At 42.5% G+C, this 19,089-nt stretch overlaps 1 protein-coding gene across 5 annotated transcripts in view; it reads left to right on the forward strand.

Annotated features, from left to right (window-relative positions):
• Positions 1-6,687: 6,687 nt before the first annotated feature.
• LOC145349934 (STE20-related kinase adapter protein alpha-like) overlaps positions 6,688-19,089 on the forward strand; it is a 39,416-nt gene continuing 27,014 nt past the window's right edge. The window contains exons 1-6 of one of the 5 annotated variants that reach the window (XM_080198622.1): positions 6,688-6,764; positions 8,137-8,196; positions 11,645-11,700; positions 13,694-13,774; positions 15,583-15,679; positions 17,597-17,718. In XM_080198622.1, the coding sequence (XP_080054748.1) occupies positions 11,689-11,700; positions 13,694-13,774; positions 15,583-15,679; positions 17,597-17,718 (312 nt within the window). In that variant the 5' untranslated portion in view covers positions 6,688-6,764; positions 8,137-8,196; positions 11,645-11,688. Of the gene's footprint in view, positions 6,765-6,847; positions 6,997-8,136; positions 8,252-11,227; positions 11,417-11,644; positions 11,701-13,693; positions 13,775-15,582; positions 15,680-17,596; positions 17,719-19,089 lie in introns of those variants that run through there. The other 4 variants (XM_080198618.1, XM_080198619.1, XM_080198617.1 and 1 more) reach the window with 4 other exon arrangements.

Consider the following 19,089-nt stretch of genomic DNA (forward strand, 5'->3'; position numbering starts at 1 on the left):
AACGATCACCTTAATCATCTCAGGGGATTTTCACAGTAACTTCATTGCAGCGTTAATGTAGGCCTACTTGTGACTAATAAATAAACTTTAACTTTAATTTCTTTATCATTATCCTGGCTCAGAACTACCTCATTAGCCTGAATCAAAGGATTGGAAATCTTTGGAATTTGATACCTCAGAGGATTGTGAATGCTCCATTGTTGAATATATTTAAGGCTGGGATAGACAGATTTTTGGTCTTTCAGGAAATCGAAGTATATGGGGTGTGGAGTTGAGACATAATATCAGTTGTGATGGTAATGAATGATGGAGCGGGTACAAGGGGCTGACTGGTCCATTCCTGCTTTTATTTATCATGCCATATCATGGAATTGGGGAGGGGTGGTGTGAGCTGGCATTGATGTTAGAAAATCATCCTTGATCTTGTTGGGCAATGTAAGTCCATAAGATATAGGAGCAGAATTAAACCATTTGGCCCATCGAGTCTGATCTGCCATTCAACCATGGCTGATAGGTTTCTGAACCCCATTCTCCTGCTTTTTCCCCATAAACTTTGATCCCCTTATCAATCAAGAACATCTATCTCTATCTCAAATACACTCAACGACTTGGTCTCATAGCCTTCTATGGCAATGAATTCCACAGATTAACCACCCTCTGTCTGAAGGAATCCCTCCTCATCTCAGTTCTAAAGGGTCATTCCTTTACTCTGAGGCTGTGCCATCGGATCCTAGTTTCTCCTACTATTGTATATAGCAGGCTTGGTGGCCAGATTGAGCATTTTTTTAACTTAAAGAGGGACAATACTGGAAAGTCTCAGTAGAACATAGAACATAACAGCGCAGAACAGGCCCTTCGGCCCACGATGTTGCGCCGACCAATTAAAAAAGCAAAGACCCTCTAACCTAAACCAATCCCTTTCCATCCATAAACCTATCCACGGATCTCTTAAACGCCCCCAAACTAGGCGCATCTACAACTGCAGCAGGCAGGGCATTCCAATCCCTCACCACCCTCTGGGTAAAGAACCTAACTCTGACATCCGTCCTATAACTACCATCCCTTAATTTAAAGCTATGCCCCCTCATGCTAGCTTTCTCCATCCGAGGAAAAAGGCTATCACTATCCACCCTATCTAAACCTCTAATCATCTTGTATGTTTCAATAAGGTCCCCTCTTAGCCGCCTTCTTTCTAACGAAAACAACCTCAAATCCCTCAGTCTCTCCTCATAGGACCTTCCCTCCATACCAGGCAACATCCTGGTAAACCTCCTCTGCACCCTCTCCAATGCCTCCACATCCTTCCTATCATGTGGGGACCAGAACTGCACACAGTACTCCAAGTGCGGCCGCACCAGAGTTTTGTACACTTGCAACATGACGTTGCGGCTCCTAAATTCAATCCCCCTACCAATAAACGCCAAGACACCGTACGCCTTCCTAACAACCTTATCTACTTGATTCCCAACTTTCAGGGATCTATGTACACATACACCTAGATCCCTCTGTTCATCAACACTATTCAGAGTCCTACCGTTAGCCCTATACTCAACACATCTCTTATTCCTGCCAAAGTGAATTACCTCACACTTTTCCGCATTAAACTCCACCTGCCACCTCTTGGCCCAGCTCTGCAACTTGTCCAAGTCTCTCTGTAAACTATGACACCCCTCTTCACTATCTACCACTCCTCCGACTTTGGTGTCATCAGCAAATTTACGGATCCACCCAACTATACCCTCATCCAGATCATTTATGAAAATTACAAACAGCAGTGGCCCCAAAACAGATCCCTGAGGCACACCACTTGTAACCGAACTCCATGACGAATACTTACCATCAACCACCACCCTCTGTCTCCTATCTGCTAGCCAATTCCTGATCCAATTAACTAAATCACTCTCAATCCCATACATCTGCATTTTCTGCAGAAGCCTTCCATGGTGAACCTTATCAAACGCCTTACTAAAGTCCATATATACCACGTCAACTGCCTTACCCCCATCCACCTCTTTGGTCACTTTCTCAAAAAACTCAATAAGGTTATTAAGGCACGACCTACCCTTCACAAAACCGTGCTGACTATCTCCAATCAATTCATTACTGTCTAAATAACTATAAATCCTATCCCTAATAATTTTTTCTAAAACTTTGCCCACAACAGAAGTAAGACTCACCGGTCTATAATTCCCAGGGAAGTCTCTGTTCCCCTTCTTAAACAATGGGACAACATTCGCTATCCTCCAATCTTCTGGCACTATACCTGTGACCAACGACGACCTGAAGATCAGAGCCAGAGGCTCTGCAATCGCCTCTCTTGCCTCCCAGAGAATCCTAGGGTAAATCCCATCCGGCCCAGGGGACTCATCTATTTTCAAACCCTCAAGAATATCTAGCACATCCTCCTTATCAAGTGCAATACTATCCAGTTTACAACCCTGTAACCCAGTGTTCTCCACAGCCTCATTTATGTCTCCCTGTGTGAATACCAAAGAGAAATATTGATTCAATGCCTCTCCAATCTCTTGTGGTTCCACACATAACTTCCCACTGCTGTCTCTAACTGGCCCTAATCTTGCCCTAACCAATCTTCTGTTCTTAACATATCTATAGAACGCCTTAGGATTCTCCTTAATCCTATCAGCCAAAGTCTTCTCGTGTCATCTTTTAGCTCTTCTTAACTCACTCTTTAACTCCCTCCTAGCCAATCTAAAGCTTTCCAGTGCACTACCTGAGCCCTCAAGTCTCATCCTGACATAAGCCTCCTTTTTCCTTTTAACCAGCGAATCAACTTTTTTAGTGCACCACGGTTCCCTTGCTCGACCATTTCCTCCTTGCCTGACAGGGACATACATATCAAGGACTCGCAGTAGCTGCTCCTTGAATAAACTCCACATTTCAGACATTCCCAGCCCCTGTAGTCTCCTAGTCCAACCTATGCTTCCTAATTCTCTCCTAATAGCCTCATAATTACCCTTCCCCCAGCTAAAACTACTGTCCTGAGGTTCATGCCTATCCCTTTCCATCACTAAGGTGAACGTAACCGAATTGTGGTCACTATCACCAAAATGCACACCAACTTCCAAGTCTAACACCTGGTCTGGCTCATTTCCCAGCACCAAATCCAATATAGCCTCACCTCTAGTTGGTCTATCTACATACGGAGTCAAAAAACCTTCCTGCACGCTTTGTGTAAAAACTGACCCCTCTAATGAGCTAGAGCTACAGCTATTCCAATCAATATTAGTAAAGTTAAAGTCCCCCATAACAACTACCCTATTACTTTCACTCCTATCCAGGATCGTCTCCGCAATCCTTTCCTCAGCCTCTCTAGAACTTTTAGGAGGTCTATAAAAGACTCCCAACAGGGTGACCTCTTCTCTCCTATTTCTAATCTCAGCCCATACTACCTCAACAGACAAATCCTCATCAAACTTCTTCTCTGACACTGTGATACAATCCTTGACTAATAATGCTACCCCTCCCCCCCTTCTACCTGCTTCTCTACTCCGACTGAAGCATTTGAACCCCGGAACCTGCAACAACCATTCCTGTCCCTGCTCTATCCATGTCTCTGAAATGGCCACAACATCAAAGTTCCAGGTACTGATCCACGCTGCAAGTTCATCCACCTTATTGCGAATACTCCTCGCATTAAAGTATACGCATTTCAAACCATGCTCTGCTTCACCCCCACGATGCCGTGCATTGCAGTCCCCATCTATGCCCCCCTCACTTTCATCCCTGCTACTCAGGATCCCACCCCCCTCTGAATCAGTTTAAACCCCCCTACATAGCCTTTGCAAATTTCCCCCCCAAAATATTGGTTCCCCTCTGATTCAGGTGTAGACCATCACTCTTGTAGAGGTCCCATCTTCCCCAGAATGAGCCCTAATTGTTCAAGAACCTGAACCCCTCCCTCCTGCACCATCCCCTCAGCCACGAGTTCAAACTTTCCCTCAGTAGGTCTGGCAGCATCTGTAAGGAGGGAAAAGAGCAGCTGTTTTGAGACCAGATGACCCTTTGTCAAAGCTACCAAAAGAGAAAATGCTGGAAAATGTCAGCAGGTCTGGTCCAAAAGAGAAAATGCTGGCAAATTTCAGCAGAGAGAAACAAGGCTAATGTTTCCAGTCCAGGTATATGACTTTTCCACAGTTCTGGAACATCCATAACCTTCTGGGTTAGTGAATTCCAAAGATTCCCAACCCTTTGAACAAACAAATTTCTCCTCATATCAGTCCTAAATGATCAGATATGTATAAGGGTCATATTCAACTCAAAATGATGGGCATAATCTTTCTATCAATGCCACAATGACGAGACAGAGTACAGGAATGAGATAGAGAATCTGGTGAACTGGTGCGGCAACAATAATCTCTCCCTCAATGTCAACAAAACGAAAGAGATTGTCATCGACTTCAGGAAGCATAAAAGATAACATGCCCTGTCTACAGCAATGAGGACAAAGTAGAAAGGGTCGAGAGCTTCAAGTTTTTAGATGTCCAGATCACCAGATGTCCTGGTCCCCTCCATGCCAACACAATAGTTAAGAAAGCCACCAAAGCCTCTATTTTCTCAAAAGACTAAGGAAATTTGGCATGTCAGCTACCATTCTCACCAACTTTTACAGATGCACTATAGTATTCTTTCTGGTTGTATCACAGCTTGGTATGGCTCCTCCTCTGCCCAAGACTGCAAGAAACAAAAAAAGGTCATGCAAGTAGTGCAACCCATCATGCAAACCAGCCTCCCATCCATTAACTCTGTTTATACTTGCCACTGCCTCAGAAAAAGCAGCCAGCATAATCAAGGACCCCACAAACCCCAGACATACTCCCTGCTATCTTCTTCCGTTGGGAAAAAGATACAAAAGTCTGAGATCACATACCAACCGACTCAAGAACAGCTTGTTCCCTGCTGCTGTCAGACTTTTGAATAGACCTACCTCACACTAAATTTATCTTTCTCTGCAACCTAGCTATGACTATAATGCTACATTTGGCACTCTCTATGAATGGTATGCTTTGTCTGTATAAAGCGCAAGTAACAATACTTTTCACTGTGTGCTAATACATGTGGCAATAATAAACCAAATCAAGTCAAATCAAATGCATTCCTGCGGCAGAAGAGATGAGAGAATTCGGTGACAAACTACATCTCTGTTCACTGCAGCAGGATAGGAAAATCTCACCAATGTGAACAGTCACATATTCTAGCCATTAACTGTTTCTCTCTCCACAGATGCTGCTAGAGCTGGGTCTCGAGGGACATGGGCTAAATGTGGGCAATTGGGATTAGTTTAAGGGTTTAAAAAAAGGGTGGCTACATGCTTTGCATATCTCAAATATGGAATTCATGAATGTTGTTTATGTAATTGTTCTTCAATGTAAATTGTGCATTATGAAATAAAAATACATCTAGGTTCAAAAACAAAGGGCAGCATGGACAAGTTAGACCAAAGGGCCAGTTTCCATGCTGTACACCTTTATGACTCTATATCCAGCATTTTCTGTTTCTATTTCAAATTTCCAGTATTTTGCTTTCATAAAAATTTAGAAATGCACATGTTCCCCAGGATAATTCTACCTTTGTTTGAGAAATTATTGTTTGTTTCGCTTTGAAAAAAAAGGAATAAGGAAGCAGAGAGGAGGAGGCCACACTGATGGTGCTGGGTGATTTACTGTGGCTCCGTCAGTGATTGACCATGAGCTTTGGCCCATAAACTGCCTCCAACATTTAAACCCGAGTCAGATTCTAACGGCTGCCGCTCGCGAGGATAGAGGGAGCGGCTGAGCTGCAGGTGAGGAAATGGGGCGGAGCTAGCCACAGGCGAGAACGGGTGGGGTGGGGGCTACCCGCAGGCAAAAAAAGGGGGCGAGGAACAGCAAATGGTTGAATCCGGGGGGGTGTTGAGCGCGGATCGGGGACAGTGGAGACACGGGGCCGCAAGTAGGGTTCGGAAAAGGACAGGAGAGGAAGGAAAGGAAATGGGGCAGACCTTCAAGCATAGCCAGGCCAAGACAGGGAAAAGGAGTGGTTCCGAGAGCCTGCCAGAATGCGGGGCTGAGGTCACGGGAGGGGACGGAGCAACACCAGGCAATGGGGCTGAAGACGGACCGTTGTGAGTTCACGCCGGTTACGAAGCGACTCTCTTGTTAACGTGGTGGTGGAAGGGGCGGCGATTAAGTCGTCACCATAAGTGGGCGCGTTCTAGGCCCAACAGCGCCACCGGTCAGAGATGGAAAACATGGTAAAAAGTCTGACAACACCAAGTGAATGGACGAAGGGGGTAACCTCGAAAGCTAGTGAGTTTACTACCAAATAAATCGGTTGGACTTAAACCTGGTGTTGTCAGACTTTTTACTGTGTTTACCCCAGTCCAACGCCGGCAGTATCCACATCAGAGACGGAAAGGCAGCCAAAGGAGCGGGGTCTAAGTAGGGATGGGCGGGCAAGGCTGGGCAGTGGGCGGGGCGGGAGTGGGCACGGGCAGAGCGGGATTGGGCAGTGGGTGGGGTCGGAGTGGGGGATGGGTGGGCAAGTCTGAGCAGTGGGCGGGGCCGTGGAGGGAAGGCAGGCGCGAGAGGGGGATGGACAAGCGGGCGGGGATGGTGGGCGGAGCCGGATTGGGGGATGGGTAAGGCGGGAGTGGACAGTGGGCGGGGCTGGCCGTGTTGTCGCGATCTTTGAAGCACTCTCGTTGTTATGGGTGAGAGAAGGTGCCAGAAGTGAGTGTCTGTTTCCCCGTCAACATCTGGGACCAGGTGAGAGAAATACAGCCGAGTGGGAAAGGCAGGGGACAGGTAATGAGAATGAAAATGTCGGGGAGGGGCCGGCAGCAGGGATGGCGTGTGGAGCTGGGTGTCTGAGAAGGAGCTTCTCCTGCTTTCCAACTGACCGGCCGGTCCAGGCTGTTGATGCAGCCCCCGCCCCCCTTCACAGAGTGACAGGCAGCCCTCTATACCCTCTCCTTCCCTCCTATGTACTCTATAAACGGTACGTTCTGTCTGTACAGTGCGCAACAAACAATACTTTTCACTTTATGGGTAACTCAGTGGTATAGCGGGGGGGGTGGGGGCTGCTGACTTCACAGTGCCAGGGACCTGAGTTTGATTCCTGGCTTTGGTCACACTGCGGAGTTTGTGTGTTCTCCACATGTCTGTGTGGGTTTCCTCTTGGTTCTCTGATTTCCCCCAAAGTCCAAAGACATGCTGGTTGGGTGCATTGGCCATGCTAAATTCATCCTCAGTGTGGCTACTAGGGGGTTTCCACAGTAACTTCATTTACAGTGTTGATGTAAGTCTACTTTTGATACTAATAAATACTTTTTTTTTAGTTTATTTATTAGTGTCGCAAGTAGGCGTGTGGAAGGAAACCAGAGCACCTGGAGGAAAGCCACGCAAACATGGGGAGAATGTGTAAATGCCACCCAGACAGTGACCCAAGCTGGGAATTGAACCTGGGTCTGTGGTGCAGTGCCACCACTGTGCCACTATGCTGCCCAATACATGTAACAATAATAAATCAAATTTAAAGAGGAAATGCTAAAAAATCTCAGCAGATCTGGCAACATCTGTAAGGAGAGAATAGAGCTTTTTTTTGAGTCCAGATAACCTTTTGTCAAAGTTTTGACAAAGGTTCACCTGCACCCTCAAAATAGCAGCTGTTTTCTCTCCTTAGAGATGAAGGTAGACCTGCTGAAATTTTCAAGCATTTTATCTTTTGGTTTCAGATTCCAGCGTCCGCAGTAATTTGCTTTTAAATCAAATCAAATCCTGGCTGGTGCATGGAAAGGGACGTGGGATGTTTAAAACCCTGATCTTCAATGTTGGGGGCGGGGGATCTTTCCCTGGTGGGATAAATTAGGATTTATTTTATCTGGGGTGGGAGTTGGCCCTGTGCTTCTGATGCCATGGATCAGTAGAATTTGTAATGTGCATTTTTTTTGGAAACTTTGGAAAGGGAAAGCTTATCTTTCTTGTATGTGCAATCAACCAATCTTCACATGTGCCAGGTGCCAACTTTTTTTGATCCAAGTTGTTGGTTTCAATGTAATGTTCTTGCACCACTTAATTGTGTGCAGTGACTTATTTTCTGTTGAATTGATAGTTTAATATTTGTATTACTATTTTACAGTGTCTTTTGCTGTTGGAGAAGTTCATTTTCAAGAATCCAATTTCTTCAGAGGCAGAAGTAGTAAGCTGTTTTTTAGATATTGTTAACATCCTTTGCAAATGATGCTTTGCATTTAGTAAGTGCCCTTAATTCTATATCAATGTTTATATTTTATTAGCAGCTTATCAAATTGGATCTTCATTAACACAGTTGTGATTTCTGTATTTGCAGTATGTTTAATATGCATTTATTTTGATATACATTTAAATAACGTGATCAACTAACTTCCATGATAAAATTAAAAGTTTATTTATTAGTCACAATTAAGGTTTACATTAACACCGCAATGAAGTTGCTGTGAAATTCCCCTAGTTGCCACAGTTCAGTACCTGTTCAGGTCAATGCACCTAACCAGCATGTCTTTCAGAACGTGGCAGGAAACGAGCATCCAGCAGAAACCCATGGAGGCATGGGGGGAACATGCAAACTCCACACAGACAGTGACCCAAGCTGGGTCCCTAGCGCTATGAAGCAGCAGTGCTAACCACTGTGCTGCCGTACCACCCTTTAGCTTTCAATTAACTTCCAATAGATGTGTATTTATTTTGAAGGGCATTGTGATACACAGAGCTTCTTAAACAGTAAGAGTACCTGGCAACAGGAAAAGGTTTCACAGGGGTCACAAGAAAGCAAAGAGAGTCCATAACTGGTAGCAGAATTGATCCAAAACTATGTGGGAATTACTGAGGAGTAAGCCCCCCTCAATCACAGCAAAGATTCAACTAAACTGTATTAAAACAGTACTAGACAACCTTGTAGGTTTCTTCTCCAGGAATCAGTGTAGTTTTAAGGCTAACATTGGAACAGCTGATAAAATGGTTACAACTACAAGAGAAGTGTAGGAATTACATTAGTTTCTATATATGTTGTGCAGTGATCTAACTAAAGCTTTTGACGTTGTGACTCAACCTGGCCTATGGTGCAAGAACATTAGCTGGGATGTCCAAACAAATTTGTCAAAACCCTGTACCTACTGCATGATTGAATGTGTTTATGCCTGTGGTGAGATGTTCAATGCTTTTGCAAAAATCAGCAGTGCAAAGCAAGTATGTGTCATGGTTTCCTGACTCTTCAATTTCCACCTTGCTGTAATGCTGAAGGAGGACTTACCATGTCTTTAGGGAAGCTTTTCAATCCGGACAGACTGCATGCTTCCATCAAAGTCACAGAGGCAGTAATCAGAGAGCTTCTGTTTGCAGTGATTGTATCTTAGCTGCTCGCAACATCCTGATTATAGCACCAAATTCTTGAGTGCTGTCGCAAGCTTTGGTCTCAATGTCAGTGTCGGAAATGCTGATTTGACACTTCAGCCAGCCTCAGACATGTTCCATGAAATACCAGACTTAACTGTTGATGGCATTAATTTTAAGATTTTCGTTTTTCATAGCTTGTCAGCGTTCTCAAAGGATGCTTATTGGTCAAGTCTGGCATCCGGAAAGCAAGTTCAGCCTCCTGACCCCATGATCATTTCTAGAAGCAAAATGGCGTTAAGCTGAAGACTAAAATCAAACTCTACCAGGACATTGTCCTCCCCACCCTGCTGTGTGATGCAGAATCCTGGATTTGTCACATCAAAGCTATGGAATGCTTCCACAAAGGCATTTGAGATATGAAAATTAAATGGCAGAACAAAATCACAACCAATAGATTTGGATAAACTTAAATTAGAATCATAGAAAAACTACAGCACAAACTGGCCCTTCGGCCCACAAGTTGCACCGATCATATCCCTACCTACTAGGCTTACCTATAACCCTCAATTCCCATGTACTCATCCAAAAGTCTCTTAAAAGACCCTTACGAATTTGCCTCCACCACCACCGATGGCAGCCGATTCCACTCACCCACCACCCTCTGAGTGAAAAACTTACCCCTGACATCTCCTCTGTACCTACTCGCCAGCACCTTAAACCTGTGTCCTCTTGTGGCAGCCATTTTGGCCTTGGGGAAAAGCCTCTGAGGGTCCACCTGACCAATACCTCTCATCATCTTATACACCTCTCATCCTTTGTCTCTCTAAGGCGAAAAGACCGAGCTCTCTCAACCTATTCTCAAGGCATGCCATCCAATCCAGGTAACACCCTTGTAAATCTCTTCTGCACCCTTTCAATGGCTTCCACATCCTTCCTGTAATGAGGTGACCAGAACTGAGCACAGTGCTCCAAGTGGGGTCTGACCAGGGTCTTATACAGCTGCAGCATTATCTCCCGACTCCTAAACTCAGTTCCTCGATTGATGAAGGCCAGTACGCCGTACGCCTTCTTAACCACGTCCTTTACCTGCGAAGCCAACTTGAGAGTCCTGTGAACCCGGACCCCGAGATCCTTCTGATCTTCCACACTGCTAAGAGTCTTATCCTTGATATTATATTCCTTCATCCCATTTGACCTGCCAAAATGTACCACTACACATTTATCTGGGTTGAAGTTCATCTGCCACTTCTCTGCCCAGTCTTGCATCCTCTCTATGTCACGTTGCAACTTCTGACATCCCTCCAAACTATCCACAACACCTCCGACCTTCGTGTCATCGGCAAACTTACCAACCCATCCCCCCACTTCCTTATCCAGGTCATTTATAAAAATCACAAACAGCAAAGGTCCCAGAACAGATCCCTGGGGCACTCCACTGATGACAGACCTCCATGCAGAAAAAGACCCATCTACGACCATTCTCTGCCCTCTGCGGGCAAGCCAGTTCTGGATCCACAAAGCAACGTCCCCCTGAATACTATGCCCCCTCACTTTCTCAATAAGCCTTGCATGGGGGACCTTATCAAACGCCTTGCTGAAGTAATTACTGGAAGATTCAGTCTTGCCAGGAGAATGGTAGAATAACTTATTATCCAGTACTGCTGCGTTAGAAATGCACACAAAAGGGTGAACAGGTAGTGGTTCTGATCTCTGCTATCTCCCAGGATACAGAGGCATGATTGGTCACAAATAATTCTGAAGAGGAGTCATAATGAGCTCAACATTAACTATTTTTTCTCTCCACAGACGCTACCAGACTTGTTCAGTTTTTCCAGTCTTTTTTTTGTTTACTGTTTCAGATCGCCAACATCAATGATATTTTTCTTTGTGGTGCTGTGTGGCACATCAAAAAAATGTATCCAAGGTCTTATCGAATCCTGGAAACAATTAAAATGAATACCACAAATCATGGAAGTACCCTATGGCTTTCTTATAGAATTACGTCTCCTTTAAGTTAATTCTGGTATCTATTGCTGCTTAAAATCCAGGTAGCATTGCCTTTCTCAACAATTTTCTTAATCCATTTTATTGCTGTGCTTATTTAATTTTACGCAACACTCAATTGAAGGAAGGGCATATCAAAATATTAAAGGATTATATATTTTTAGAGAATGACAAAAAAAAAGCTTCCTTGTATCCATTATATTGGATAGTGTTTGACCTAAAGCTAGAAAAAGCAGAGGGTCATCCTTCACATATTGTCTTCTTGTTTTCAGGCTTGTTGTGCTCATGTGAGGTACCCAGTATATCGGGAGCTTCCATGCCTTTTTTGGTGAGTCGACCATTTGTTACAAAAATAACTTGATTAACACTATTAAGAATCAGTTCAGAAAATCCAAGGTATACTATGAAGTTAGCCTAGTTCCTAACTATTTTTGATATTAGTGTGAGCACAAGGTGTTCCGCTCTAGGTGTGATTTTGTTGACTCGCTAGGAAGCTTTTTTTAAAGCAAACTTTATTTAACAACACAATTAAAATAAAACAATTAGCATAACTTTATTGTTTCAAATACCTAAACATGAAAGGTATATTTCTTAACTGCTAGCTATTTCTGTTGGTTGCAATTTAAGCAATATCTCCATAGACATATACTCTTCATGATCCATTAGCAAGACAAACGGGCTCATGTGTTTTGCCAGACCTCCAGCCTTTTAACCATACTTAAGAGATTCAGAGAGATGCCCATCTTCTGAATAAGTGGCCTCTAGAGGAAAATATTTCATCACACAGATGAACTCCAGTGAGAAAGAGAGGGAGAAAACACACCTTTTGCCTTTTTCAGACTTCTGGAGAGAGATACCTATTTCAGAACAGGTCCCCAGACTTCAACTAGACCCCTGTTTGGTCATTATCCAAGATTGAAAGACCAGGATGTTGATATCTTCTCAAATCTCAGCTGATGGCATTGAGCAGTTAGCCAGTAGTGCATATGGAGAGGTAGCTTTCTTATTTTCTGTCCTGTTCTTCTATCAGTTTCTCTGTATGATGGCCTGACAGAGAGAGAGACAACCATGTGTGAGAACAACCTTTTGTTCCATGTGTCAGAATTTTCAACACTGGCCTCTCACAGATGATGTGCACCATTGTTCGCTCTCACTGCCCTGTAACTGCAGTAAACAATCAGCATTTCATCCTCATTTCAAGGAGGAAGAGTAAACAATTCTTGTATTACCATAACCTACCATAACTATAGAGGTTGCAGGAAAGAGATTTTGGAGACTAGACTAGCAATAGTGCCAAGATTTGGTAATCAAAAGGAACTGGTAGTTCTGATATCATTTATGTACACTCTTTGCACAATTCTCCAGTACTTCTATAGAGAGATGTAAAAGGTAATTTAAAGTCAAAATGAAATACAATGCCAGGAATAGGGAAAGGAATACATGCCTAGGGAAGGGAATAAAGATGGGTTACTGGTTTTGGGCAGAGATCTGCAAATACTGTGCAATAATTAAACAGCAAGTGATGGGGGGAAGCCCAATGGAATAGTTCAGGTAAAAGAAAAAAGTGATTTAGGGAGTGTTTATTTTACTGTGAAGTCAGAAAGTTTGACATTTTTATTACATCATCTCTTGAAATACAAGGTAATGACTTTGGGGTTCTAATTGAGGGCTCCAGTGTGGCTCAGCTGATATTGTAAAAATCTAGGTCAACAATTTTGATTAGTGGAAAGTTGTGTGAAAAAGATTTATAAAATTAAATCAGAACCAAGAGGATATATGTCAGGAAAATCTGTTTTCGCTAGTAAAGATGTGGCTGGGAGAGAATCCAACAGAGGCCTTTAAAATTGTGAAGGGTTTGATAGGCTGGACATAGAAGATCTTTCCACTTGCAGTTTAACACTAGAGGCCATAAGGAATTTGGGTGAACCATCTTTACCCAGCGTGGATCTCGCTACCACATGGAGTGGTTGAGGAGATTAGCGTAAATGCAATTTTAGTGGAAGCACATAATTATAAGACAGAAAGGAACAAAATAATATATTGGTAGGATTGGAGGAGGCTTGTGTGAAGCTGAAACACTAGCACAGACTAGTTGATCCAAATGGCCTCTTTCTGTGCTGTGAATTCTGTGGTTTGTCTTAGAGGGTGCTCACAAATACTTGTTGGGTTGATTCCCATCCTTGATTATCTGGAACACAAATTCACCTCCCAATTCTGTTCACTGACTGGTCCCACATCTTTGTTTTAATTACTCTTTGATATTGCGTTAAATGCGTTATATAATTTGAAACTTGTTTAACTTGCATTTTTTTTCTCTTGAGGTCTGTTCCTGCCTTTCCGGGACAGATGTAGAATCAATTGATGCTGGAAGCCAGGTAGACGGCGTAGACCGTCTGCATCTGGTAGGTTGGAGTTTTGACATATTGATTTTCAGGTATACACACGTGGTGAATAGTGCAAGGGATTTGGCTTTTCATTTGATTAAGCATTTTATGGCCTGTTTTTGCAAAGTAATGTCATAATGAGCCTTTGCATGCATGTTGGATACATTCACATCCTAGAATTGAGTTGAATAGTTCAAGGCTGAGAAGGCGGTTTCAGTGCCTCTGGCTCTTCAATAGTTCAGTTGGGTTAGGAAGGCATTCCAGTTTAAGCTGTCTGTTCTTATGTGAATGTGTAACCTGTATTCTGAAAAAGACACAGGCAGAGGAATGCTGTGCCATATGAGAAAAACCACATTCTTTCTCATGTGAAACATCATGGAGCAGGTTATCCTCTTTTTGGTCATAGATGGAAACTAATCTTTGGATAGATAAAGAAAATTTGAAAGCTTTTGAAAATTTTCAGCTGATGGAGAACCACCATGAATTTGACAAATTACATTTTTGTTTTGAGGTGATCAGTGTATGGATAGGGGAATATCTATGGATGTTATTTATATAGACTTCCAAATGACTTTTGAAGTCCTCCTTAAGAAGCAAGGTTGAAGTTCATAGAATAGAAGGCAAATAATTGACCTGGTGAGGAAATTTGCTAAATGACTGGAGACTGAGTAGGGATAATGGCAGTGTCCAAACAGTGCTGAAAGATGTACTGGGTGGAGTGTCCTCAGGTTGTTTACATCACAGCTGGAGTATTGTGAATGATTCTGCTACCAGAACTTAAAGCTTTATTGACCTTGGAGGGAAAATTTTAAAGGTATTAATGGGGACAGAGAAGGTAGATTGAGAAAAATAATTTTCAGCAGTTGGAGAGTCCAAGACTAGGGAAATATCACCTAAAAATTACAGCCAAACTCTTTCAGGAGTGAAATTATTAGGAAACATTTCTTCACACCAAGAGTGATAGAAGTTTGGAACTTGCTTCCACAAAAGACAATTGAAGCTAGATCAATTAGTATTTAAAACTGTACTAACTTTGATAGTCAAGAGATATGGGATGAGTTGGGTCCCAAATCAGCTAAGATTTCATTAATGAGACTAAACGGCCTTCTATGTCTCTGTTTCTATGATGTGTGAGGAAATTACTGGATTTAAGAACGTGGTAGGTTTTTGTAACTGATTAACAATTGGATTGTCTTGGTTGGATCATGATTCTAATGGCAACATCAGTTGTAGATCAGGAAGCTGGGAGTACCTGAGGTGGGACGTCAGTTGCAATCTTCCTTTGGCAGCCAATTAAGAAGTCACCTATAGGAACCTTGTCTGATTTAAGGATGGGATAGACCATGGAACCAGAAGGCTCAAAAGGTAGATGCACTGATGTTTGTGGGCAACCCACTGCAAGAATTGGGTGCTGTTGAAGCTGGCAGGAGAATGCCTGGCTGCTGGAGGGGGCATTCCAGTGGTGGCATCATGTTCCCCAGTTGGCTTAGTGGGTACACTTGGAGATAGAAACATATTGGATAGCCAACTGAAGAGTTATTTTCAAACTTTGCTTCTGGTCCTGCCTCCTAACCAATCCACAGTGGACTAGGAAATTTCAGCTATAAGATCTTAAGTACTGTACAATTCACATATTTACTTAATTCCATGATTATTGTGCAGGTCAAATCCTTTTCTTCCTTGTTCCCTTTCATCTGCTTGATACCAAAGCTTACCTGGAAGTGTTTAACACTATGGATGCAATACATATAAGAGTAACATTTAACTGTCATTCTCCTTCCAATCCCAAACACATACTCAGCAGTAATATGTGTTTTTCTCCATAGAGCGATGAGGTTTCAGTGCATTCAAAGAACCCTCTGCGAGATGCTAACATGATGTGTACTACCAGTGCCAGCCACTATGAACTGTTATCAGAACTAGGTAAAAATACTTTGTAAATTTGCTTCTGACACCATATTGTGGTTGAATCTTGAATCATTAAATGTTATATCATAGAAACAGACCATTTGGCCCACTTAATCTGTGCTAGTTTATTTTGCTTCAGGGTAACTAATCAGATCTTACCTTTGTCCAAATCCAAACCTTTTTAATGTTTCTCTTTTTTAAAGCTGTTCCCTTTAGACCTAATTTATGAATCCAATATGATCTGTGGGTAAGAATTCCACATTCACGTTAAGTATAATAAATCTTATCTAAACATAGAATATCGACTTCTATATTCCTCAATTTCCACTTCCTTCTCAAAGCACAGAAGTGCAATTTTGTTGGAAGCAATAATCCTTTGTATCTGGTTCACTAAGCATTTTTGGGTGAGTCGAAAGTGAATATGTGGGCAGGCTTGTTGACCATGAACAACAATCTAATCCTGTTAATGGATGCACACTGTTTACACCAGAGCTTATAATGATTGATGAGAAGTGGAAAGTATGCCTGAATTTCTTCCTAGCTCAAGGAATCTGTCTTTCTCAGTTGAACAAATAATTTGCATTTGTATAGCCCTGTTCCTGTCTCCTTCATGAGTAGCACCATGTGACCTTTTAAATGTACCTAAACAGGCAGTAAAACCAGGCTAAAATTCCCGGCTTGGGTCACTGTCTGTGCATGGGTTTCCCTGGGTGCTCCCATGACGTGCTGGTTAGGTGCATTGACCCAAACAGGTGCCAGAGTGTGGCAAGTAGGAGAATTTCACAGTAACTTCATTGCAATGGTAAAGTAAGCCTTGTGACTAATAAATAAACTTTACTTCAGAAAATGTAAGATCTTGCTGGAAAGATTGTACATGTCTAAAGAAGCACTATGCAGAGTAAGATGTGTAAGGCATGTATTGTCTGTTATGGTTATATTGCCAGAGGTCTGACTTGGCAGCAGTTTGGCTTGTGTTAATAACGACCAACAGGAATCAATAAAGAAGAAAGTCTGTATTTATATAGCACCTTTCACAACCTCCCAAACATCGCAAGTACTTTAGAGCCAATGGAATGGTTTATAAAGTGTAGTCACTGTTGTAATGCAAGAAATGTAGCAGCTAATTTGTACACAGCAGGATTCCAGAAAAAACCAAAAAGGTAATGATCAGACATGGTGGCACAGTGGTTAGCGCTGCTGCCTCAAAGCGCCAGGGACCCAGGTTCAGTTCTGGCCTTGGGTGATTGTCTGTATGGGTCCCCTCCACTTGCTCTCGTTTCCTCCCACACTCTGAAGATGTACAGGTTAAATTTATTGGCCATGCTAAATTGCTCCTTAGTCTCAGGGGAAATAAGAGGGTAAGTATACAGGGTTATGGAAAGCGGGCCTGGGTGGAATTGTTGTCGGTGCAGACTCGATGGGCGAATGACCTTCTTCTGCACTGCAGGAGTTCTTTGATTCTATGAGATCAGTTGCTTTTATTGATGTTGATGGGTTAATAATGACCAGAATACCAGTCAGAACTCCCTAGCTTTTTGAACAAGGTCTTGATTTAAGGTCCTTCAGAAGGTGACATTACTGACAGTGCAACACACTCAATACTCCGCTGGACTGCTAACCTGATTGTTTTGGGAATACTAGTCTGGGTTGAGGAACCAAATCAAAGGTCTCTTATCATGTGACATAGTGAATCCCAATGCCTTAAGGTGCTCCTACAGTGAGTATTAGCGCATGGTATTCCAGTTGCTTTCATTTTAATATTTAATCTTGACTACTTTTTAATGGACAAATGTCCATTAGCTTAACCCTTGGAATTATGTTATCATTATTGTTTCCTGTCTGTGCAGAATGTTTTGCTTCTGTTTTAGCTATGAGAATGGAAGCTAAGAGTTTGATTATTGCATCTTGATATTTTTATTTATTTTGTGTTAGGAAAATGTTTTTGTAATCTAACCACGGTAAATCTGGCCAAACACATCCCATCAGGTAAAATGGTGGTTGTGAAACGCACTAACATGGATACCTGTTCTGAAGAAAACCTGGCCTCCCTACAGGTCAGTACAGTAGAAATGCTAAGAAAAAGAGTACTTTTTTATTGGTTAATTGAGCTCATTTTTTTTAAAACTTAGCAAATGATTTCTTTAAGTACCCTCGCATGTATAGAGTCCAAGAAGGAGTCCACTTGGTCCATTGTGTTTGTGTGAGCCCAAAAACAAACCATTCAACCTAATCCCGCTTTCCAACTTTGCAGGATATGGCACTTGAGATACATATTTGCACATCTTTTAACGGAAATTGGGAGTCTTTACCTCCACCATCCTTTCAGGTTGTGAGTTTCAGATCCTTGCTGTCCTCTACTGAATCACTTTAAATCTATGTCCCCTAGTCACTGTCTGCTAAGGTAAATAGTCCCTTCCCATCCACTCTATCCATGCCTCTCACAATTTTGTACTTCTGAATCAAGTCTCTATTTAGCTTCAATAACGAAAACAGAAAATGCTGGAAAATCTCAGGAGGGCTAACAGCATCTGTGGGGAGAGAAAAGAGCCAACATTTCAAGTCTAGATGATCTTTCGTCAGAGCTATTCAGCTTCCTCAGTTCCAGTAAGGACAACGTAGCCTATCCAAACTTTCCCTGTACCTGGATTTTTCCATTCCTGGCAATGTCCTTGAAAATCTCCGCTGTACCCTCTCTAATGCAGTTGCATCCTTTCCGTAATGAGGTGACTAGAACTGTGCAGAGTACTTCAGTTGTGGCCTGACAAAGTATATATATCCCTGTAACTTTCCTGTTCTTACATATTAGCTGATGTATAGAATATAGAAGGATTCCACATTTCTCCTTAATTGTTCCTTATCAATTTAATCAATAGGGTAGACAGTGGTGTAGTAATATTGTCACTGGACTAATAATCCACAAATCTGCAGATGCAGGTTCAGATCCCACCATGGCAGATGGTGAAGTTTGAATTCAAATAAAAACCTGGAATTAAAAGTCTGATGACTATCATGAAACCATTGTTCATTGTCATAAAAACTCATCTGGTTCACTAATGTCGTTTAAGAAAGGAAATCTGCCACCCTTACCTGGTCTGGCCTACATGTGACTCCAGATCCACAGCAATGTGATTGACTCTTAAATGCCCTCTGGAATGGGCAATAGATGCTGGCCCACTAGCGACGCCCACACTCCATGAATGAATAAAAAAACTTTAGGAATCCTTGGAAATTCACTACTACTACTTCAGTTGGTATCCTCCCATTCATTGTGTAATTCTTTGCTTTGTTTAACCTCTCCAAATGCATTGCCTGACTTCTCTGGGTCGAATTCCAATTATTACTTTTCTACCCACCTGATCAGTCCATTGTTATCTTAGTGCAGACCACAGTATTTTTCAATAAAATAAAAGCAAAAATACCGCAGA

The sequence above is a fragment of the Carcharhinus amblyrhynchos genome, chromosome 11, assembly GCF_965287045.1.
Source record: "Carcharhinus amblyrhynchos chromosome 11, sCarAmb.v2.hapA, whole genome shotgun sequence".
Taxonomy (NCBI): Eukaryota; Metazoa; Chordata; class Chondrichthyes; order Carcharhiniformes; family Carcharhinidae; genus Carcharhinus; species Carcharhinus amblyrhynchos.